Source organism: Larus michahellis, chromosome 13 (assembly GCF_964199755.1).
Source record: "Larus michahellis chromosome 13, bLarMic1.1, whole genome shotgun sequence".
Taxonomy (NCBI): Eukaryota; Metazoa; Chordata; class Aves; order Charadriiformes; family Laridae; genus Larus; species Larus michahellis.
In genome coordinates, this window is record NC_133908.1 from 13202520 (window position 1) to 13227918 (window position 25399).

General features: G+C 39.1%; 1 protein-coding gene across 4 annotated transcripts in view; it reads right to left on the reverse strand.

Annotated features, from left to right (window-relative positions):
- The window catches only part of HECTD4 (HECT domain E3 ubiquitin protein ligase 4), a 75963-nt gene extending 53771 nt beyond the window's left edge, over positions 1–22192 (reverse strand). For all 4 annotated transcript variants that reach the window (XM_074606488.1, XM_074606486.1, XM_074606487.1 and 1 more), the window contains exons 1-8: positions 21702–22192; positions 9319–9836; positions 6690–6779; positions 6212–6342; positions 3822–3930; positions 3037–3175; positions 1908–2078; positions 445–637 (exon numbers count right to left, since the gene is read on the reverse strand). In XM_074606488.1, coding sequence (XP_074462589.1) covers positions 445–637; positions 1908–2078; positions 3037–3175; positions 3822–3930; positions 6212–6342; positions 6690–6779; positions 9319–9836; positions 21702–21872 — 1522 coding nt within the window. In that variant the 5' untranslated portion in view covers positions 21873–22192. The remainder of the gene's footprint in view (positions 1–444; positions 638–1907; positions 2079–3036; positions 3176–3821; positions 3931–6211; positions 6343–6689; positions 6780–9318; positions 9837–21701) is intronic.
- Between the last annotated feature and the right edge of the window lie 3207 nt (positions 22193–25399).

The following is a 25399-nucleotide window of genomic DNA, read 5'->3' on the forward strand; positions in this document are numbered from 1 at the left end:
AAAAAGGCAAAATTACCTCCAATGGACAATATTCAACTTACTTGTGAAACAATAGTTTAATTTTCTAAACTGCAGTCCATTTTTACATAACAACTAGAAGCCCACTTGAACTGCCAGCAGCTAAATGCAATTATCAGTTTGATCAAATGTGGCATAAAGCAGTCCTATAATTGAATACATGGGGAATAAAGGCTGCTACAGGTAATATTCCTGTTCTTCATTCTTAAACTTTTTTCACAATCAATGCCTAATTTAGCAAAGGAACTCATAATTCAAACATTAAGCAAATACTGCTATCTTTCAAACACTTATTTCAGGAAAAAAATGCAAGCTGCTTTTTTTTTTTCTACACGTCCTAAGAGGTTATTAATTACTAAAACTGGTAAGATATGTGTTAAGAAACAAAATATGAACAATTACTGAGTCAGTAAAACCTCTTCTGACCTGCTTGGTCCTCTTTCAATGTATTGGAGATTGTAGAGCCAGTGAGAGCAGCCAACGTTGCTGACGGGGACGCTCTATACCTAGACAGCCTACTTAGAAGCATCTCGTTTATACTCTTTGCAGATTCACCCTCTTTTCTCATTAATATAATTCGTTCCTGTAGAGGATTTGCTATACATACACCATTTTCAACCTATTAAAATAGGAGGGAAAAAAACCTTTTAGATATTGAAACCTGTAGGAGACAGATTACCTTAATTGAACAGTAAAACTGAACAATACAATATATCAAACAGGATACAAACATAAACCCTGCTGGGAGAATTTCTTACAAGAAAGTGTTATAAAAGCTAGACAGATAAGTATTTGTTTTGTTTGCAACTTTGTCATTCAATATAGTATCTTTTATTTTGTCTGTCCTCAAAGACAGAACTGCTTGTCATAATCTTATTTATGGAACTCTACTTAAAAACATTTAACATCCCTGTGCTCTTAATGATGTTTCACTGGCAAATTTTGTAAAAGGAGGCCGTTAAATCATTTGCCAGACAAGAAGCGTATGCAATGATTTTTCTTAGACTGTAATATTCAGGGGATATGTTATTAAAGAATCACCTCTTAATGGAGAAAGATCTAATTTACAGCATTAAGCGTTTTCTAGAAGTTGTACTAATATAGCCTGCTACTTCCAGCCCCATCAGTGCAGCCGCTGTACAGCAACTGCTGAGCAAATGTACAGACATTGCACCCAAAGTACTCCAAAGCTAAATCCTCGTACAATTTCAATCATCGATACTAGAGATCTATGAATTCCTGTAAGCTCTGCTGTATAAATGAGTAAAATTTTAGACTGAGGTGCTTCATTGTTAAATTAAAATACACGCACATATACAAATGCAAGCATATATATGTATATATATATACACACACATACATAAACCATTAAGAGAAAAGGGTGTTCAAACTACTGATACATTTCTCTAGACTTAATATTTTGAAATGCATTTGTTTTTACACTAAAAGCAGTGACTGTCATTCAACATAAAAACATTTTAAGCTATAAAATGCAGTGTAGACAAAACAATTGTATTTGTAACTTGTGGCACCTGAGTGGCTTCTAACACAATGAAGCAGATCTACAGTAAACAATGGTTTAAATCCTAATACACTGAATTACTGTCCCAGCATAAAGCTTAATTGCTAATTATAATAAAATACGTTTTATGTTACAAGACAATTTATACTGCTGGAGTATATGATGGTCATACATCCTCTGAATATAGAGCTGACCAATACACCTTCTGTCGTGTTAAAAGATAATTCGTAAGTACATTACAAACAGCTATCCAGATTACATACATGAATACTCAAACCTAATATATTGATTTGAAAATGTTGATACTTAATCAGGCAGTAGTCATGCTACCAACTCCAGACTCATAAAAAACACGTAATTTGCTTACTATAAGTTCAAAAATATCCATAAAAACAGAGTGGCCTTTTGGTGTTTTTTCATTGAGGCTTGCAGGAGACCAAATCCAGTAGAAATATGTACCATCTGAAGAAAGATGCACGGTAGTCATAGTACTGCCAACTGGGAAGTGATTTACTGGCATTGGGATTATCTGACATACCTACAAGAGGAAGAGCATCTTAACATTTCTTATTTTGAAATCTGTTCTTATGAGTACTAACAGTGTGCTTAAAAATAAATAAATAAATTAAGATCAAGTGCAGTTAGTCTGTTAAGAGGCTTATTATTGGACATAATAGTACTATTACACTCATTTGTTATGAAGAGCTGTTCTATGATGTTTGCCAAATGGATCTACTGCATACAAAACAGCGTATATATATCTAAAAATTTAACGTATCTAAAAATAAAAGGATCATCTCCTCTGTAATGATTGAGAACATACCCATAGTACCATAATGAAAAGATACATGCTGAAGAGTTATCTACTTTCTGCAACTTCTCTGAAACATTACTTGAAACTTTGGAAGAAAAGGGGAATTCAAACGTTCTCAGTTTCAGGAAACACACTGGACATAAATGTACATATCCAGACATAAAAAACCATGGCAGGAAAAAACCCAAAGTAATTAAACTATCCATTTTTACAAAGGATGACAGTTGTTTATCTACAAAACACAAACAGAAACAATACCTGAATTTTATTATAGTAGAAGAATAATGAGCTGTTCAGGAAGATTATGTTTTCAGTTTAAGTCGAAGTCCATTTTACTATTGCTTGATTGTTCTATAATGTGACTACACTATAGTCTAGCTCTTACAATACTGTAACATAGTACAATGCAAGTCTGTATATACGCATATATACACACAGATATACATGCATATATATAGATACACACACACTAACACACGGAAAGAGTAATATCTATAACATAACTTCCAAGTTCTATCATGCGATGCTTTCAATGGATATTTATAAAAAGGCAATTTCACAAAGTAAAAAGAAGAAGCTTCAAGGACAAAACTAATTAAAGCTAGAAATTATTGTAATTACTTAAGAACATTTTCTTACTCTACTCTAACTCTGCAATGAACATCCTAACTGTTCCTTTTACCTGAAGGGTATGCTGATCCACAACCTGGAAAAGGGAGTGAGGCTTATTATCAAAAGAGACAGGCCGATGGAGAAGTTTGCCATTGCCAAAAGCAACCCACCCAGTCTCCAGCTCCTCATTACGGCAGTACACAAAACCTCTGGCAAAAAAAAGCAGTATATTAAAACTCTTTAAAACTCTGCTATTTTTTGTTTTTCTAAGAACAACTCACAACCACATTCTTGAACTTTGACTGAACTTAAATTCAAGTCAGCATAAGGCAACAATTGCTAGTGTAAAACACTTTAAGCATAATGAGCCCCGTGACTTCCAAGCAATAAAGAAGCAAGAAGGTACAGTGAGTCACATCTGCACTAATCATTTATATAATGAATGACATAATTAGAAAACAAATACATATTCGGCAATTGTACAACTATAAGTACAAGATGACGCAACTACTCTAAAGTATATTTCTCTCAAAGACTAAACCAACTTACTATCCATTAAAAAAAATAAAATCAAATCTAAAATACGAGCTATTCTGCTAGTATATCTCTTTGCAGGAGGTTGGACTAGATGGCCTTCAGAGGTCCCTTTCAACCTAAATTATTCTACAATTCTAGAGAAAACATACTCAAGAAGAATTTCAGATAAGGAAAAGAAAACATTAAAATAGCATTTAATGATAATGCCTAATACGTTCTAGTCATTACATCTAACTTCTGAAAGGTTTACCAAAACAGTAAATTTTTTTTTTTTTTAAAACAGATCTGCAGAATAGCAAATATTCAACTGTCACTTACCGCAAAGTACCATGTAATCCAGATCCTAATTTGCTTATTCCTCTGCCCACTGAATTTGTTGTATAAAGATAGAGCCCATCTGCTGCAAGACAGCGCCCTAAGTCTGCATCTGAATCAGGAAGAAAGAATAGAGCAGAGACCTCCTCTGTAACACACAAAGCTGGAAATTCTCCATGGTCATTACTTTTCTGTGGTAGCTACCACAGCAACTGAAAATCAACAGATGCTGATGACAGGTCATTACTGACAGGTCAGAACCATTTTTTTTCCTACCGAATTTATTATTCAGTGTTCTAAGAGCTACTGTAACGTAGTCAGAGTCCATTCGTTTTACATTACTTTCATGCCTTACAGAGGTGCCCAGATTACACCTAACTCACTCACACTAATACTAGGGCTATTTAAATCTCCTGTCATTGCTAAATAAACTTAACAAGAATTAGGTGCTAGTCATTCAGCTTCTCTTTTGAGATAGTAAGTGACATCAGCACTGTTTTTTCATGATTCAAATGTACATAATCCATTTCTGAATAATTTATTTTTCCTGTGTTGTGTTCTCATTTCAGTATTAAAGACCTGCGTTTTGGTATTATGGCCCAAGCTTCTGTAAAAAAAAAAAAAAACAAAAACAAAAAACAAACAAAAACAAAACAAACAAAAAACAAACAAAACAAAACCCAAAAAACCAAAACACCAGTAAGTTTGAATGGGCTTTTTCTGCACACTATTCAAAACTGTAAATACAGTAGGAACTAGACTAGCATACCCAACCATGCTCAGGAACGCAGGCCTACTCAACCAAAATCAGTTCAAGTGGAAAATTCCTTTATTCAAATATAAAACAACTTGAGTATTTGCTATTAAATGCCTTCAGAATGATGCAAAGGAGCAGAAGACCATTCTCTTCTGGTTTTGCAACAGGTAATGCTGTTCAGAACTCAGAACTGGCATCAAGATAAAATACTATCAAGGCTTATGACTATGCAAGCCTTTCTGCTCTGGACTGCTGGTATAACACACTGTTTGCGAGGAAGGAATAATCTAATATTGAGCCTTGATCTAATTTCTGGTACAACTCTGTGCTTCTCTTAAAGCTCATAAGCAGACCCTTCCACCTCTGAACACTTAAATTAAGACAAAATGTATTACAAAAACATAGCTTTGTCACTCACAAAGTAGTTACTATTAACAATCAAGACGGGATACACAAGGCAAAGCTTTGTAACAGGAATGTCAATAAACCAGTCAACCTACTTAAGTTCACAGAATCTGAACAGTCAACTAGGGAAAGGAAAAAAAATAAATCTAGTCACTCTCCTAGCAAGAAAGCCTCTTCAAAATACAGATGTCATCAATAAATTTGCAGATAGCCTAAAATGACAATTTGAATTTGTAAATTCCTATGGCTTCCATTAAACTTAATGAGATCTCACCAAATATTTCTAAAGCAATGTGAACTCTCTTATTTAGCGCAAAAAAGGTAAGCAAACAAAGCAATAAAAACTGAGAATTAATTCAGGGAAAGAAATACAAAAGAAAGCATAAAAAAAAGGACAAACAGACTGGACAGAAACAAAAGTAGAAGGGGAAAAAGGAAAAAAAGCAATGAATTTTTACTTCTAAAAATAAAGATGCTCTGACAGTGATAGCTAGCTACTGAATACAGTGATACTGTACAGGACAAAAAAGTTACGCTTACTGAGAGACTAACAAGTGGATCATACCCAAACTCAGTTTGACCTCCCTCCAAAATTCCCACTGAAGTCAACGAGGGTCACTGTATCTACTGCTTTTGATTGTTTCCTACAACCTGATTACTAAACCAATTTAAATAGCATCTGATCTTCAGCAACTGAAAAGCAATGGGTTTTCTGAACCCCATTATACTATCATTAACACACCAGACTTAAGGTTTAGCCTCTTAATATAAAACAGGATAATTTTTTCCGTCTGATCCCCAGATCAACTTTAAAAAAGAAGCAAACAAATAATTTACGTATCAAGTTAGATCAATTTAATGAGAATGGGTATGACAAACCAAACAATGTAAACCATTTAGTATTCCTGTAAATTCGGTCTGTGTTTTCAAAACTTCAGTTCTGAATGTAGACTAAGACAACAAAGTACCCACACAGTTGCTGCCCTCCCCCCTCATTCTATATCAGGCTTCAAGACACTCCTGTGATGCCCAGTTCTCTCTGCAGACGGTCCTTCTAAACCCGTCAGCTTTCGATTATTTGATATGTGCTGTACGTGCTTTTACATTGCTTCCAACAGAAAAGGAGAAATCCTTTCTGTCTCTAAAGCTTTACATTAATTTTTAAACAATTATCACCACTAAAAGCATCTTGTCCTCCCCTGCTAATACTGATAGTCGTGAAATAATTCACCTTTATTTTCACTGCTGGAACTACTGTTGGCATCAGGTGCAGGTAACATGTCCTCAAAGCCCCAAGACACTATATGCTTTCCTCCAAGCAAACAAGAGGGTGATCCAGGTCCTCCCTCCAAAAGCAACAACCTTTAAGTAGAAAATAAAGTAAGATACATAGAGATCAGTGACAGCAAAAACTAGCCAAATCAAAAGTTAAGATGAAGATGTATTTTAAGTAATTATTCTCTGTCAGAGTTCATAAGCCACTTGAAGGAATTATCAATATTTAATTAAAAAAATAAAAACTTAACACCCAAAAACCAATTAGTAAATCCTTTTAGATTTGACTTTCGAATGTCCTCGTTCTGCAATTGACTAAATTTCGATCTTTCCTAAAGCCTTTTAATCATGTTTAAAGACATTTATCTGTAAATGCACTTACACATTTTCAGAACTGAGGTAAAAGTGCTACGATTAGAAAAGTCACTACAAACCTGTATAATACATCAGACACAGGCAAGGATCCTAGATCAGTTTGTTTCTGTAATAGATGCACTGTATGAACAAAGGTTTTCAGCGACCCTCTAAAAGGATAAGAAAAACATGAATTAAAGATGTCTATCGAAACAAGACTGAATACAGACAGACAACAGCATCTATGTAGAATGTAATATCCAGTACCATAAAGAGAGAATATCCAAGATATGTCATCAAGCTTCTTTTCTAATTTGCATTTCGTTTCTGGATGATTTTCATTCTTTTGTGGAGGAAGTGAAAAGAGGAAGAAAGGGTAACATAAAGGAAGAATGCTGGCAAACTGCCGGTCTAAATCGCGCATTTTGGAAGAGGATGAAGCACCATGCAGGTAGGGAGATCAGCAACCATGGCTGACACAGCACCCAGGCTGAGTCCAAAACAACATGTACAGTAAATGCAATCTAGGCACATGATAAAATACCTCAATCTTGCATCTATTACAGACAGCTACTTTCAGTATTTCTTGTAGCTGATTAATCATATTTAGATCTTCAAATACAATTTGTGGGTCTTCCTGGGGCTGAGCCAAAGTATTAGTGAGAGCTGCTGCAGACATAGCTAGAGATGGCTTTCTGGATTAAAATAGAAAAGACCAAACTAATTAATTTATTATCAAGAGTCTGATTAGTTTTGCTTCCAAACACCAATTTGGAAGCCTTTCCCCTTCTGAAGTGATGCATTTAAATGTATATAAGGACTAGATACTTCTGAAAACAAAATTAAATCTAAGTAGAAGTTGTTTCCAATCTTGCCTAAAAGTGTGTTGCTTTAAAACATTATTGCGATATTTACAAACAGATGGAGTTCGTAACTCTAATTATAATCTTCATTCATAAGTTGAATACTTTTTTGGAGAACCTATGAAGTCTGTATGTTAATATAGTGGAAAACACCTGGGGTTTTTTGTAGAAATAGGGACATGTAAAAGTCTTTAAAAATATATTTTACAGTTTCTGTTTTAAAGGCCAGGGTATTAGGAAGAAGTCGTTTTCTGAAAGATGTGGTGGCTTTACTTCCAGACATAATAGCCTAGCTATATACAAGAATCCTGACTGCATCTTAGACGTGATAATAGCGAGTTATGAATTGATTTCTTCAAAAGCATGACTGATCAATTGAAAAGATCCTTTCCATGCACTCTGCTGAATATAGCCTTTTGCTTTCTGTCACACATGGTCAGTCTTAGCTCCTTAACTTTCTAGCAGCATCTCCTTCCTCCACACCCCAAATCCTGTTCCGCCCCCCCAACCCATTTTCAGCTCTATGCTCTCACTGATAAACCTCAGCTTAGAGAAAATTGACACTGAATACTTCAAAGCACCTCAATTAATTATTTAAAGCAATATTCACCCTGTTGTTTTATTCTTAGTAATATAAAGCGCCCAAGATTGCAACTAGGAATCTCAGTAATAGTCTAATTTTGCAGGCTTTTTCTTCATAAGCGTACCCAACATACGACTTACATATTTAAAGGAAAAATGCAAGGCTTTCATAAGTGAACAAAGCACGTCAGGGTGTTACAACTCTGTAAGCAATGCAAGACAGATTTGCAAAGAAAACATAAGATCGACCTTCATTTCAAAAGCTGTATTTGAAATTTAGCTCTTAGACAAATTCAGCTGCAAAAGAACATCCCATACTTCCTGAAAACTGACATCTGGGGAAAAAGTAAATGAGATCATGTTTATCAAACCCAATTTATCCGAGCTATGTTCAAGTACATTGCCTTTTAGATAAGGCAGTTGGCAGTGCAAAAGTTTGCCACATAGAGTAGATTTCTCATTGACTTCATTAGAACAAGTACACTAGAAATTAAGTGCTTTTCATTTGAATAAACCTTTTTCTAAACCAAATCATGACATCTGAGAACGTCAACATCTGAAATCAGATTTAAACTTGACAGACAAGAGTCAAAAGGCAAACAGTGACTTCATAAACAGGTTCATAGGGCTTTGCAGAAGCTGTTTTGTATGCTCCTCCCCCTTGCCCTAAGCCCCATCCCCTAAAGAGTAAGGTTTTATTAAAAGCTGTAACAGCCACTTCATCCTCAGTCACCTGATGCTGTGCTAAACCCATGCAGGGCATGGGATAGTTCAGCCTACACTGGTTGAACTCATCACTAGCAATGCAGTAAAAAAATGCCCCCAGATGTTTCACAGGCAACACTGAAATCTGAAATGAATTGCCCTGAAACTTGGCAGTAATGCCTTCTACAGACAAATGAAGATGCATAAACTACAGGATTAAAGGGGCAGTACAAAGGGAAAGTGAGACAACTTTCCTCTATGGTAAAAACATTTGGAACCATTCCTACAGCAGACCACTGCAGCAGAAGCAGCAATACGCACAAGAGGCATTTATAAACTAGATCCTTCTGGTTTTACATAAGCTAAACACATGCAAAAAATAAATGCTTAGCTCATCAGTTTCACCCTTTCCAAACCAATATTTAAATATTAGAAAGACTAAAGTAAACCAAAAATTAGTAGTAACAAAGCAGTCACATCATTTTGATTCTTATGTTTAAATATAAACACTTACTACCAATATCAACCACAACATGTCATTTCAGTACAGTTTCCTTACCTTGCACAAGCCAAGGCAACTAGGGCAGCAGCAGCATTTTCTTTTTGCTTATATGGAATCTGTTGGCCTGAAGCAGAAGTGTCTTCCAGCCAGGAGCACAGTAAAGACTCTATCCCATTGAGACAGTCAGCTGGTTCCTTAGTCAAACTCAAAGGCTGGCAGTCTCGAAGGCAATTCAATAGCACCTCAGCAGTTATGTTACAGAGAGAAGGGTCTGTTCTACTTTGAGACTGAATGAGGGGAAAGACCAATAGAAGCCCCATCCGTGAAGTAAACGGCGCCTGTTCAGGCTGCTGTAACAAGCCTTGACGCTTGAGCAAGGCCAGTGCTTCTTCATCCCCCGAGCTCTCCCGGTCATGCTGCTCCTCCAAGGCTAGCTGGCGCTGGGCATTCCAGAGTCCACGCAAAGCATTGAGTCGGTACTCCAGCAGCCGAGCATAAGCATTGCTCTGGTTTCCACACACAGATCGTAAGCGCTCAGCAAGCTCCGTCGGATTCTTGGTCTCAAATGTTAATATCTGAAAGAAATTAAAAAGATGGTATTTATATAGGCTTTTATTTTCCTTAAGGGAAAAAAAAAGTAACATATGCCTATAGTAAGATTTCTAAATCAGCTGTCCTGTACAACAGATTGTGGGATTATTTTATATTTTTTTAAAATTTCTGGGCACGGATAAAGTTACACTGGAGGCCAAAGAGCATGCAAGCGGTATGGAGTCTGTTATTGTTGAGTCAGCACTGTCACTGAAGCCTGGGCTCAAGGATTGCTGACAGATTTTTAAACTTTCAATCGTGATGCTAAAACAACAATAATATGGATTGCAAATAAAAATACATATGAAATAGTATCTTTGAAAATAAAGACTCACCTCCCCTGGAGCATTTTTTTTTGTTATTTAGGCAATTTTGCTAAGAACTTCAAAAGGACCGAGAGGGTAGAGGGTCCCAAGGGCTGAGTTTAGAGCCCTTCTATGGAAATTAATAAGTCAACAATATTTTGTATTAAGAATGTATATGTTCTAGTTTTAGTGCTTGTCAAATAAACAAACCAGTAATCTAAAATGAACCAAGAGTTTTGTTACACACTCTCCCTTCCCTGTTCTTTTTTTCCCCTCCTCAATTTTATCATATTGCACTTAGCTACACCTTTCTCAAAATATTTCCAGTTGCTGCCACAATTTAAAAACCTAAAAGTCTCATCATCATCACTTCAGACAGAAGAAAGAGGCCTTTTTGGCACTTCTAAGTAAAACTGGAGACAAAGCTGGAACAACAGAAAACAAGTAAACCATGACAAAAAGAAACATATTTATGGGTTAGTACCAGCCCAGTACTTGAAAGAAGTCAGAATTAAGTAATTTACAGACAACTTTTCTCCCTACAGCATACAACAGTTGAGATCGGCAAAGTCACTTAAGCTATGGCAAGCTCAAGGAAATCAATGAGGCAGACATTTTCTGATACTTTGGATCCAGCATCCACAGGGCTTCTGCCTGGATGCCACACTGCCTCATCTCATCCCACCCCCAAACACACTCTCTTTGGCCCATTGTTATGCTGTAGAACTGTCCTTCCCTAATTTAATTAAAAAAAAAAAAGGCAGGGGAACGTGAGAGATTAAGAGACACAATGGGTAATTTCATTCAGGGTTGTGGGGTTTTTTTATTTTTAATTGGAGGCAGTAGTCATACAGAATACGAAATAGATGTTTATGTCTAATTGTACAATTTTCAACAGCTTGATAAAACGCTTCAGGACAAATCACATCTGCCATTTCTACAAACACCATTACTAAAGTCAATGAAACAGCTTTCAGTAGAACACTTATCATTAGAGTCATGAAAAGTTCACTTTAAAGTAATTCACATAATAATTACACTTGAATAGATGTTCATATAGAGCTCCTTAAAACTCAAGAATCTCTTTTAATTAATTTCTTCAAAGAGATTAAGAATATTAATACCTAAACCATATATTATACATTTAAAATAACTACCTCATATTAATTTGTGTGTTCTATTGTCTCCAAAATAAGTTTAATTGTTCTCTATTACAGATGCAATCTAAAACTTTCTTTTGACTTCCTTGAACTAAACTAAATACATGATGGATCCTCAACTAAGCGATAACAAGCTGCAGAAATGGAGGCAAAAGAGAATGTATGTTTTCACCTGGAGAGTTAAATGCTGAAGAAAATAGGTCTACAGTCTTTGGCTATGCTAGTAACAAAGACACCACAAAAGACAAGTTGTGGTCTGCTTAGCTGGCTTTCCCTTTAGGTGATACTTCCATGAGGCAGGGTGGTGGTAGTGGGAGGCTGCCTATAGTCTTCCCCCTTTCCCATACGGATAGTAGAACCCTGCAATCCATGCCAGATAATAGTTCAAAACATTGTGCCCACCTAAATTATAAGTTTACTACTATGTTAATTCACAAACTTTGTACAACCTCATGTGGACAAATCTGTACCCAGTTACAAGCGAAAGGTTTAAATATTCAAATATTCAAACACATGAGAATTGCTTTATTTCAGCCATATTGCAAATGCAACCAGAGACTGAGTTCCAATTGCAACTGATGAATGTTTTTTTCAGTTTCCTTCAAGTCACCAAAGTTATGTTTGATGGGTTCTCATCAACAAAATTGTAACCAAATTGTTGCAGAAAGGTCCGTGTTTTGGATATAGTTTAACCTTGCAAATTTTGTCATTCATTTGGGTCCAACTAAAGGTACACATGAAAACTGGTCGCACTGTGTTACATGCTCTTGTCCCTCAGGTCCCACAGTTTAGCAGAAAGATGGATTGTTTGTTTTTGATACTGCTCTACATCTCTGAGTCTGTCTTGTATAAATCAAGACAAGAAGTCAGTGTCAAATATTTGCAGACGTACTGATGAAAAGCCTTTCCCTACCGAAGTTTTATTTTCTCACTGATCTCGCAGTTTATAATTCACTTTATAAGCATAGTATGGTGTGTCTGGAACCGTTAAGAGTGTTTTGCTTTGGTCTTTCATAAAGCAAATTTGCACTAATTTGGGTTAACAATATATTAAGTATACTAGATTCAATAGATTTAGAAGACAGTTCCAAAATGGGACTTACTGATTTTTGAAAATAAAGCAATTTACATCATCTAGTTTTCATACACAGCTTACGGAAGCAGTGAAAAAACCTAACCATTCAACCTCATATGAAGGTCTAAGTAGGCATTCACACTTCCAGGAAAGTAACAGGATATTAGGAGAAAGGCATACGGTCATCTACAGGAACCTTCTGAAAATTTTGTTAAAGTCTGTTTTCCTCAAAAGACATTTTACTGACAAAAGGTAAGTACTCAGAGCTACCTCCAGAAAGGAGCTTCAAGACCAAATTTTCACAGTGACTGTCTGTGACAACCAACCTGGGAGCTTTCACAGTTCAGACACGCTCTTAAGATCTTGCCACACACCAGGGAACCATTCTGGTTCTCACTGGTTAGCAAAACACACCTCTTTCTAACCAAACACTAATGACAGAGCTTCACTTGGCCCATGTTATATATACTGCTTCCCTCTGGATAGCTGAAAGACTTCATAAAGGAATCACAGCCCTTGCCAAGGTTTCCTCAGCACACTGACTAGTTTTCTCATATCTTCAGGCAATGCTTGTTATCTTGAAGCTACGTGAAGTCAAAGCAGGTTAAAATAAAATGTAAGAAAAAAGCCCCACAACATTTACTCACAAATTCTGAAATAGACAATACAACTACCAGTGTTTATAAAAGACACAGGTGAAGAAAGGAAATAGAAAATCTATGCTAAAATGACTTGTACGAAGATTGAATCAGAAAGGTCTCCCCCATCCTTTACCCAGCTGATTTACTGCAGACCTCCCTGGCACTCTCCAGCTGTCAGAGGCTGCCATTCTGAACACCTCTTGCCCGAGGCTGCACCCACAAAAGACGGTTACTTCAGGCTATAAAAGCTGGTGTACTCTGCCAAATCTCCCTTTTTAAATCCCCCAGCAAAATTTAATCCTCCCCCAAATTAGTTTATTCTCCTCCTATCCAGAAGATCTGACCATTCTCTTTGTTAAAATAAGCACCAATTCATTTCCCTGCAGATGCACATGTCTGTTACTCAAGCTCTCCTCTACAATACTTCATTGACCAAAACTATTCCTCATTCAGCAAGAGGTAAAACCCCCTTCCCCCTGCCTCCTTGATGTCTCAGTATTTACACTTGAGTTTAAGCTCTGATTTAAGACTAATTTCCAGCATCCTTTTGTTAGTGGTATTTGGGCACCTTGCCTCGATATTTACCTATACTACACTTGGGGAGATCTCGGAAGCAGACAACCAAAAGCGAGCACATTACAGGCAGCCACCTGCACCATAAATAATCAGTGACTTCACAGCACCCATCACTTTTAACTATCAAGGCTTAAACAGAATCTAAGAGGATGAAAAGGATGTAACAATTGCATTGCTTTGCCATAAAAGTTAGCTAAGTATCTCCTTACATCTCAAAAACTCCCTAACAGAAATAGCAGCTTGACAGTAACACAATCAAGCTAAAAACATAAACAAACATATGCTTAAAGGAAGAATACTAAACAAGAACTGAACATACAGATTATATTCAGGATTAGAAAAAGATAACTAGCCAAGCTACAAAAATAATGCAGATGAATATACTATGAAAACAAGAACATGAAAGAGATGCATAGTGGCAGTTAAAATAACATAGTTATTTTATAAAGACAAACATAAAGAAAATTGAGAGAAAACTTAAAATCTGTCTACCTTACGTACATTGTTAGACTTAAAATAGTCCATTTTCTGCTTTTATATAAGATGTATTAACATTTCCCTTAGGAACAATCAATAATAACAAAAACCACCCCTTCATAATAGAAACGTAAGGTTTTCAAGAATAACTTCTAATGAACAACAGCAAAAAATGCTGTGTCAGTGCAAAAAAGTGTAATTCTAGTATAACCAAATAATTCTATTATAAATTATAATGTAACCAAGACACTAGAATTAGGGGAAGAAATAAAACAACATTGTTTTTAAAGATCTTTTTCTATAGCTGATTTTGTAAGTAGGGTAAACATCACATTGACGTTTTTTGCAAATGAGAAACCTGCTCTTCAGTCACTTTGAAATTACAGCTCATGCACCATGACTGTGATCATTACCTATTTTCCAGCTTTGTCTGCTTCCAGTTAGCAAAGACTACCTTTGAAAAGTTTTGATTTTTAAAGTCTCATGCTCAACAGCCTGAAGTTACATATAATTAAAAATTGTGTTATTAAGAAGTTTAATTGTCACTGTTTTAATTTTGCAGTATCTTTTCCTTAAATATTATTTCCCCGTTTATTATTTTAAACAAATTTTAATAAATATTTTAATTAGAAAATGGCTGATCTGAAGTTCAGTCACGCTAATTGGTCATTGACAACTTCTTCAACATTGAGAGACAAGAAAGGTATCTAATTATAGACCATCAACTATGGTGAGGATGTCATCTTTCCTACTGTATCCATTTTTTGTCCTACAACATGACCTTAACCAGATATTGTTCAATGGGAAGCAATATTTTTGCCAAAACTGCTCCAGAAAGTAGTCACTGGCATTCACTATTATTAAGGTAAAGTGTTTCTCCACTGTGCGTACTACAATTAAGACACGCTAATCTACGTGAAGAGTTACAGCCTGAGCTTTTATGACCACATTAAGAAAATTTGGAAGTGAGCTGCCACTTTAAGGCAGCTTTTTCCTCTTGCTAGAACTTCTGCTCCCTTTTCCTCTCCAGGCAGCAGGGCCTGGTTTTTGGTTTTGTTTTGGTTTTTGGGTTGGTTTTTTTTTGGGTCTTTTTTGGGGTGTGTGGGGTTGTTTTACTTTGTTTGATGCTTTTTGTTTTGGTGTTGTTTTTTTTTTAAGTTAGATTTTCTCTTCAGACCAGTTCCCTGGTGTGAAACAGCAGATAGAATGGAAAGAAGTAGAATGGAAAAGAAAGAAGAAAATGCATGGGCAGTGACAGATGTGAACAACAACTTTTTGCAATAGCTCTCCCAGCTTTCTAGCTTAAACACTGCTCTTGGAGTGAATATGCTAGTTTCATTGATCAGTTTCAATTCTTCTACATAGGGAACTGATGAGCAACGATGCTGTTCAAAGGTATATTTTTTCCTAAAGTTACATATTGCAAGTAAAAGCTTTTAAATCTCCAGAAGAGCATTTAATTTTTTCTCTACATAATTAAATTGGCTCAACTTCGCACATCAAGAGAACAACTTCTTGAAGATGGTATATTTACCAACATCACTTAGATACATAATAGGCCCCTGAGTATTCATCTCACAAGAGGAACAAACTATACAGAAAACTATACGCAACCTCAAAATTCTTAACAGCAGCATGAAAAAAATTTAACTATGTTACTTTCAACACCACATTACACTTATAAGGTCATTCCTCTTGCACCACAGAGTTAACGTATAGGGTATACCACTTGTTTACTTGGTTCTTTTGTCTCTAGAAATACAAATAGAATTACATAAAAAAGACCAAATGACATGATTTATAGATTATTTTATAAGAGAAATACCAGGATTGATAGTTTTAAGGCACCCTGAAAATTGAAATACACATCAAAATTTAAACTGTTTCCATAAACAACATTGTATACATACTCCTAGTCCTCCACTTTCTGTTGCTCTGCTGGGTAATAGCATTTCTACTTATGGCAATTTCTGAAGACACACAGTAGGAAGCTGTCTTAGTGTAAACACTGCCTTGATTTCTTTTAAAACATTTTTCTAAACCCTCTATAAAGGCTTTTTGTTTGATACACCCATGTGTTTGTAAAATATATAAATACGTGCAAACATTTTCATCCTGATGTTTTAGACATTGAAATTTTATAGGTTCTTAGGGGCTGCTGCATACTTTACATTATGCTTTTAGTGTTGCACTTGAAAACTACAAGTTTCAAGATTGTTCTGATTTTTTCTGCTCCAAGAAATTTTAACCATATCACCTTGTTCAAAGCCTCTACTGATTCATAATCTTGTATACAGCAGCACAGCTTTTTAACAACTCAGCTAAAAGCATGAATTATTTTCCCTTGTGAAAGCATCAGAAACCTAATTACTTGCTCAGAAATAATTACTAAGAAACCTGCATCTTCTGCTGCATAAACAACATTGTACCAAATACTTTTTTTTTTTTTTAGAACTGTACAAATTTGCCAAACAACCTTGATACCTGAGATGAATTACAGTACAGGCAAGCTGTAAACATATATCAAAAGAATGCTATGAAAGAAACTGTTATTTCTTTGTTCGTTCATTTGTTTATTAAAATATTTCTCTGGCTCTTATTTAAGTAGTGGATAAAGATGTCTGCAAAAGGTAAAGAAAAATCATCATTTAAACATCCGAGTGTGCAGACCACTAATCAGCTGCAATTGGTAATAAGAACTATATTTGGGAAACATGTTTGCAAAATCATCCTTTAGAAGAAGCTTCCTAGTATTTCTCTACTAGGATAAGTAAAATATGACTTTAAAAATAAAAAGCCAAGAGGCATGTTGTCCATATTATAGAAGTTTAATAAATTCAAGCAATGACAACTGATGATAACAACAGCAACTCTGCTGGAGATTAAATCACACAATATTCATGGTTTACACAGATTATCTAATGAAAGCGAACTCAAAAGGAAAGCGAACAAGATTTCAGAGACCTCTCAGAAGGCAAGTGAGAGACTAACGGTGATGCCTGAAAGAATGCCATCAACTCCTGTGCAAAAGTAACAGCCAAAGCTCCCATTCATAAGGTTATCTTCCTGCACAGAACTAACTTCAAGAACTACCTTCTACCTGGTGTTACTCTGAAAGCTCTAAACACTCTCAAAGACCAACACTGGAGTATTTGAAGTGGAAAGGGATGCCAAATGCAGGACTAGGAAAGTTACAAGCCTGACATACATGCCTGGGTCAGCAGTTCCCAAGCTAGAGGTCGTAACCCCAAGAGGGGTCATCCACTTAGTAAAAAGTCAATTGTTTATGCTGGCATTAGGGATTTTTATCTTGACAGAGGTGAAGCTTGTTGATGGAAGTAAGGTCACAAACAGAAAGATTTGGGAAGCGCTGACCTAGATAATTACAGAGAACCACTCTCTCTTTCAGCAATCAGGGAAGAGTGACAAAACAGTTCTAGTCTGGGAGGAAAATGGATGAAAGCTTCAAGTTTAGCAGATACCTTCAAATCTAAATAATTTGCAATGAAAACACAAGTTAGTCACAGCATCAGTACACCCTGTTAAAACAGCACTGGACTTTAGTTGTTCAACTTCTCCCTAGAGAGCTAGCCTAGACCATACTAGTGGAAGAGGAAACGACACCACTTTTTTTTTTTTTTTTTTTTTTTTTTTTTTTTACAGTGGTATCTCTTACTCTCTCCTACAGTAACAGAGCTTGACAAGAGTCAAAACATCAGATGAGGACAGATACATACATGCTCCAGATAGCTATTGAGGTAGGAGATACACTTTTAGCTTCTTGTTAAAAATATATTAAAGAGGAAAAAAAAAAAAAAAGTCAGGTATTTAAAACTTTTCCAGGCTATGCAGAAGAGTAGCAAAAACAGCTATCCAAATGACTATTATCTCTGTTAGGCTGTTATGTAAAACAGAGTGCTTATGAGTTAAGTGGAGTGACACGTAAGGTTGCTCTACTTTATACTGTGACTATATAGTGAAGATTTGTCTTTCTTCCCACTTATTTCCTTGTGGAAAAAAATAACTGAGCCTATCACTAGTTAGCCAAAAAACTGCCAATGATGCAAATTTAAAACTAATCAAAATACCAGATGCAAATGTGAAGATCAAAAAGAAGGCCTCCTCAAAAGGAAGGATTACAATGGTAAGGTATGTCAACCAAACTAAACTGCGTAGAAACAAGCGAATGCTTTTTTGCCATTAGATGGCCTTGTTCCAGTCTATGTGAACAACCACTGTTCAGTACTGCCCTGCTTATTTTGTTAACAAGGGTTAACACATCAATTTATATTGCTGGCACTCTCATAAATCTCAGCATGTTGACTCTGCCACACTGGCAGATTAAAACCACGTGGTTTAAGGGACCTCTACCTTCAGACATACCTCCTGCCCCGCTCCCAGGGGTTATTGTATCTGGGAAAGATGTTTGATAGGGAGGATTGTGGCAGTGCTGCAGTTTCCACTGTGGCACTTTAAAGAGCAGCTCATCTTCCATTAAACTGTCCCTCCTGTGCAGGCTTTGACATCCAGGGCAGAGTCCAGACAAAATGTCATGACGACTTCTTCAGTTGTTAGTCACATAAGGTTGTCTCCAAGAAGCAGAAGACTTTGCACTTTGAAAGTTATTTCTGTGTATGAAAGGCTTTAAAATAAGGGTGCAAAGGCTTGCATATTGGCTAACTAATGTAGGTCTCCTTTGACTTAAAGATTTTGTTGGGAAACCCGTACCAAGAACAGCCTTTCTATGCACATCATTACAAAGTTCTATCAAATAAAAAAATCCAAAGTGCCTCCTTTCTTTTTGGTAATACATACGCTTTGTAAATATGCTGACAGACAGTCTAAGAAGCTGGCATACATCATTTACATCACATGAAAAGTAAAAATAAAACAACCCTCCACACACACTCTTTAAACTTAAAGGTACTCCTAGAACAAGTTACCTTCACATAAAAGAGAATGTTAACACTTTCATAACCTACCATTGAAGAAAAAAAAATAATACACACACACATATATAAAAATATTTTAAAAAAGTAAAAGTTTCATGGGAGTCAAAATAACAAAATAATAAATTTTCATAAGTCTTTCTTGGTGTAATACTAGTACCGCAATATTTTTCCTCTGCTCTTCTTTTTATAAATAGCAAAATCTTTGAACAGAAGGACAAGGAAAAACATCCAAATACACTGACATTATTCACCAACAAGCTCTTTAAAGGGATATTTAAGCGAAATAAACCAGAATGATACTTCCCCACTAAAAAAAAAAAAAAATCTGTTTAAGTATACTTCATTTTTTAGTTAAGCATGTGATATCAGAAATTCAGTCAAGGTTCTGACCACCATTGATGAAGCACAAGAAGTGTATTAAAGAAGTTTACTAATCAAAGCAGCAGCTGCAGCATCTCCTACCCTTGTCCAATAACATATCCCAAGAGACTTCTATTTGGACCATTTTCAAATATATTTATTACATTGCAAGCAGGAGTAGAAGCAGTGCAAATGAGCTATTCAGTGTATTAGTCGATTGCATGGCCACTTCAATAAGATGCATGCACCTATTTCCACAAAATGGCTCCTCAAAGCCATTCCAATTTACCAAGGTAGTCCTTTTCTTTTTTTTTATGTTGTTTTTTGAAATTATCAGCTAAATAATTTACACTTACACCACTTGAAATTTCACTTTTTTTTAACCCTCCCCCCTCAATACCAAAAACTACAAGCCATTTTACAAACGAGATCTGAAAAATAAGTCACTTCTGGTCATCAATTCTTTCAGTGGAATAAAATAAAATGCTGTGATATTCTGCAACTTAAGACTGACTATAAATCAAAATAAGCACCATAGCAAAAAGTCTTATTTAGTTAGTTAGTTTAACATTTCACAGTGCAAATATGCACAACAGAAAAAAATAATCTCTGGAACAGGAGAAATTATGTGAATTAGTGGCACTGGATTGCTGAAACGCTCATTATAGAAGTGTCATAAAGGACAAGACACTGTAACACTAACTCCATCCCTCTCTCTCCCAAACAATTATAGTTTCATAGACTTCCCTAGTACTAACAAAAAATTCTCCAGAGCTAAAGCGTTTGTCAAGTGAAGCTGTGTGTCAAGTTTCATGCCGGAACATACTTCTGGTCTAGCTTGCAAGATCTTAAAAATAAGGTTTGGGCTTTTTATTATTTTTTTTTTTTTGAAAAGAATATCCTCCTTTATTATGATGTAACACAAATCATGCTGCGGAAGCATGTATTTTTCAAAGACAGTTATTAGACTCGATGCTGCTTCTAGAACTATGTAACAGAATTGAAATATTTTCTTGAATACAAGCTGCGCTGAATGCTAGAGTAGACTCCGATCACAAGAGAGAATCGTTCCATGTTTCTACACATAGAGATAAGTCATCCACCTTAAATTTCCTGATCATGCGGTATTTGCCAACATCCATTTAATGGGAGCAGCTAATATTCCCATTCCAATCCCCAGTGTCACAACACATAGAAAAGAGAATGCACGTTCAGCAAAAAATATCTTTCCTTAGATAAGGCTGTGGGAAGTTTTCATAAACACCATAAAGACTTCACATCGCAAGGCAAACAATGATGTTGTCAGAACTGCAAGTCTGGCTCATGGGTTCTTCTTAGCAACACTCCAGTTAGCAGTCAAAGCCTCACTAAAGGGTTTTGCGGCCTAAATGCTCATGACCTAACATAGCACACAGATAAAGCTCCTGCTGAACCATCCTCTCCCGGCTCACACCACTCAGCTCCTCTGACAAAGACCCTGTGTCATTGCAAGCCACATTGCTGGAGAAGAGGGCGGGGTGAAAGAAGAGAAGGGAGGCATACGGGGACGGGGAAAAAAAAAGCAGTCTACAAAATAGATGCAACCTACAATCCATGACATTCAGTCCTTCACCATCTCCTCATAAGATAAAACAGCTGTACCATCTGCCTGCAGCCAAAACCACCAGCAGTTCTGAGAAGGTAAAAAGCTGGAATGAAAATCTCATCTGCCCTCCTCACTCTTTAATCATGATCACTGTCAACAGCCTAAATACAACACCCGGACACCCCAGTACCCTAAGCATCTTATTATAAGGCAGATTGATTATAAACCTCCTAAAAGTAGCAGCAAAAAGATACAAAACCATAAACAAAAATAAATGAACCAAAGGCCTCCTTGAAATACATCAGCGTGGCTCAGATTTCCTAATCCTACTGATTCAGAACAAGGAGGTAGCACCAATACTTCACCCTCCATCTTCATTAGCACCTCACCAGCCTCCTGCCCAGTTCCACTTCCATCATTATTTGAAATAAATTAGATTGACTTAAAACAAGTAAACTGCCTCAATACCAGTTGGCTCCATACCCCAGATCTTTCACCCTGCACCCGCAGCTACCATTCTCCATCCCGGCCCCCCCATCCCCCTCTAGTCATTCTCCCTGCGCCCCCCTCCTCCCCCGCCCCCCATACCACCATCCTCCTCCTCGCCTCAGGCCCCCGCTGCCACTATCCCCCCTCCCCCGAGGGCACCCCCCTCACCACCTCCTCACCCCTACCCCCGTCCCTCCCCTCAGCCCGGGGGGCCGCGGGCCCGGCTCACCTCCAGCTCGGTGTCGCCAGGCTCGGCCACCCCGATGATCTCGCTGGGTAGCTCGGCCAGGTCGGTGACCCGGATCAGCCCGTCGTGCAGGAAGATGGTCTCCTCCTTCACCGACAGCCACTGGGCCGAGTCGGTGGCCGCCGCCGCCGAGGCGCCCGCCGGGGACCCCATAGCGCGGAGGGCGGGGGGACTCCGCAGGGCTGAGGCGAGGCGGGTCCCGCTACCCCCCCATGGCGGGGGCAGGGCGGGGGCAGGGGGGTCCCCAGCGGCCTGGGTGCCGGACAGCCGGAGCGCGGTGGGCAGCAGCGAGGAGCGGCGCGTTGCCACCGCGGCGCCAGGAGAGCGGGGACCTGCGGGAGCCGCCGTGCCCGCCCGCAGCCACCACGTCCCGCTCCCTCCTCACACACACAGGTGACAGCGCGACGCCATGTTGGGGGCTGAGGCGGGCCCGGCATGCACCGCGCGGCGAACAATACACCCTCCCCCCCCCCAGCCCCGCGGGGCCCCGCCCCCGCCGCGCCCCTCCCCGCCGGGCCCCGCCCCCCCGGCGCCCCTCGGTGCCGCCCCTCGCGCCCGCACGGCGCCCCCCGACAAGGCGCCCTCGAGGGCGCCTCCCGCCGGCCCGCGCCCCGCACCCCGCGGCGGTCCCTCAGCGCCGCGACCCGCACCCTCAGCTCCTCACCCCCGCTCCCTCCCGGGGCCACTCCCCTCAACGCCTCGCCCCGCACCTAGGAGCGATCCCTCACCGCCTCACCTCCGCTCCCCCCCGCCCCGGACTGCCCCCTTCAGCGCCTCCGCCCCCGCATCGAGGGGCGATCCCTCAGTACCTCACCCCAGTTCCCGCCGGGGGCTGCACCACTCAGCGCCGCGCCCCACACTCAGGGCTGCTCCCCTCAGTTTCTCACCTCTGCTGCCCCCCGGGGTCGCCCCCCTCAAGCGCCTCGCCCCGCATCCGGGGCCGCTCCCCTCAGCGCCTCGGCCCCTCACGTAATGGCCGCCCCCGTCAGCTCCTCACCTCCGCTCCCCGCCGCGGCCGCTCCCCTCAGCGCCTCGTGCCGCACCCGGGGGCGATCCCCTCAGCCCCTCACCCCCTCACGCAATGGCCGCTCCCCGCGGTTCCTCACCTCCCTTCACCCAAAGGCCCCTTTCCTCAGCCCATCCCGGGGAGCTGCTCCCTCAGCCGCAGGGAGAGGGTTCGCCAGGGGAACGACGAGGGTGAGGCCGTTCCCCTCAGAGTTTCCCTCTTCAGCCTCACCTACTTGGCCAGGCAGGGCCCCTCTTCCTTGAGGACCGATCCCTCTTGGTGCCTCACGTTCCCCACAGGGTAGTTTCTCCCTTCCTCGCACCTCTGGTCACCCCTTTTTTGTCTGCCCCCCTCTCCTTCCAGAATGACCTCCCTTTCTCCCGTCCCCTCCGTCATCTCCTCGGAGGAATCCTGTGGCCTCTCGAGGACCCTTTTCATGAAGGACTTGTGAGGAAGCAGGTATGTGCCTTAAAATCCATACCTCCAGATTTATCTGTGTAATGAGGATGCCAGAGGGTGTGAAGCAAAAGGTTCACAACGCCACAGTATGTGGGGGAAAAAAAAGGAGATCCAAAGAAAAACTGACCCTTCTTTCTCTCTTTTGGGCGGCATTGGGTAACCTTCCCCATTTCCCATCAGCCTAATTTCACACTCAGTTGCCTCAGACCTTCGCCCGGGCCTGTTCAGAGAGGCACAAAGTGTCAAGGCATCTGTACCTGACTGTTCAGCAGAGTACGTGCTTGTGAGACAAATCATGTTAATGAGAAAGACACGATGATAAATGTTAAATATTTTTAGTGTATAATTACTGTGGGGATTCCCATTGCAAGTGTCTGCTTTTCATGAAACGGTGACTGTGCACAACAGAACAGAGATGGAACGCTGCAGATTTATTTACCTGTTTGATCAGATTAAATTATTTAATATATTAGTGCATTATAACGAATGTGCTGTGGTATTGGAGGAAAAGTGTATTTGGAGCTGTAGGAAAATGAGATCTATTGCCAATGCTGTATGTCCTATTAAATCTGTCGGAGAAGAAGCATTTTTTCCATGTAATGGACCAGCGCTCAATTTATGACCCCACACAAAGCATCTTCGTATCACTGATTGAGCAGCACGAGCATTCACAAACTGCGCAATTTGTCTTTGAGGCCAGTTCAGACAACATAGGGTTCAGGTAAGTTCATAGGAGCAGTTGTTTACAGATCTGTGTGATAGCTCAGTACACTATATTTGGTAGGATATCACTGCCATTCATGTATTGAAGAGCAGAAGAGTCTCCAGGCTTGGTTTTATTATAGAAATAGGTATTATTTGCCTCTGTGCTAGAGAGTGTCAGTTTTGAACAGAGTATGCAGATTTGGGATCAAAGGTTTTTGAAAGGGTGAGATCGTTCATGGGCATCTGTTATTTTTGGTCAAGGTGTGACACAGAGAACAACGGCTGCAGATGGATATATCCATAGATATGAAATCCACCCTGATCCTCCTGCGGGAGCACTGCAAGTGCTCACAAGAGAGAGAATGCTGAGATTTGAAGATTTTATGGCAGGTGGGATGTGGCAGCTGAGTTCTGGCAGTTGAGATAAGCAGTGCTCACAAGGTCTCCTTGGAGGAACGGGAAGGCTGCTGAGGTTAGATTAGTCAAAATATTTCATTGCGAGATAGTGACTGGTGTTATTGTTTTGTTACCAGAGAAGGAGTTTTACATTGTTTTCATTCATTCACAGGAGACAGGAATAGTGTGTATACGTTTTAGTGGGAGTAACACTGGAAAAAACTCTCTTTTAGATTTTGTAATACTGTCATGGTACTAGTTGAATATCTTCCACAAAATCAATACAAATAGCAGAACTGGGAGTAAAACAGGTTGTTCACTTCACAAGCAACATTCATGCCAGGAAGGCTTGTCAACAGAAAGGATTTGCAGTGTTTTGTAGAGGTGGCCGAGTTTTGGATGTATCTGTTGTTCTCCAAAGGACTGTTTCATAGGCTGGGTAACCCCCAGGCTGAAAATTCTTTGTCTCCAGCTCTCATGTGCTTTTTCCAGGGCCTTCTGGACTGCTTTATCCCAGAGGAATATGGTTGTCACAGTAGCTTCCAGATGGAGAGTCAGGGTTTGATATAGCTGTCGATTCAATCCACTAATTGCTTTGAAATACAAACCAAGGCCTTGTATTTGAGTAAGGAGCTGACTCAGAGCTAGAAGAGAGGTATGTGTAACTCTGGATGCATTCATACCAGGCTAAGCACAGAAAGAGGTGCTAAATTATATACTGGCCAGAGGCTCTGCTTTGTCATTTGACTGGGGGTCAGTGAACAGTTTCTCACAGCGAGAATCCTGGTATATGTGTTTTTCTGTGGTAAGTAACCTGAGCTGCCCCAGAGTGAAAAGCACGCCACTTAACTGTGAATTGGAGATTGTGCGGACATTTTAGAAATCCCTTTTAGCCGCATTTGTGAGAGGACATCCCAAGCTGAACAGAGGGGATGTTTACCATTTTATAGTTATTTATTTGCTTATTTGGAGTTCTTCTGAATTGTATTGATTTGACAATTCAAAGTTAAAAATCAGTTATTGAATTAATCTAATGCCGTAAAACTGAGAAACGTGTCCTGTTCTGCCTCAGTGCAGGCAAATAAAATAATCACTAGTAAATATAAGATTTAGT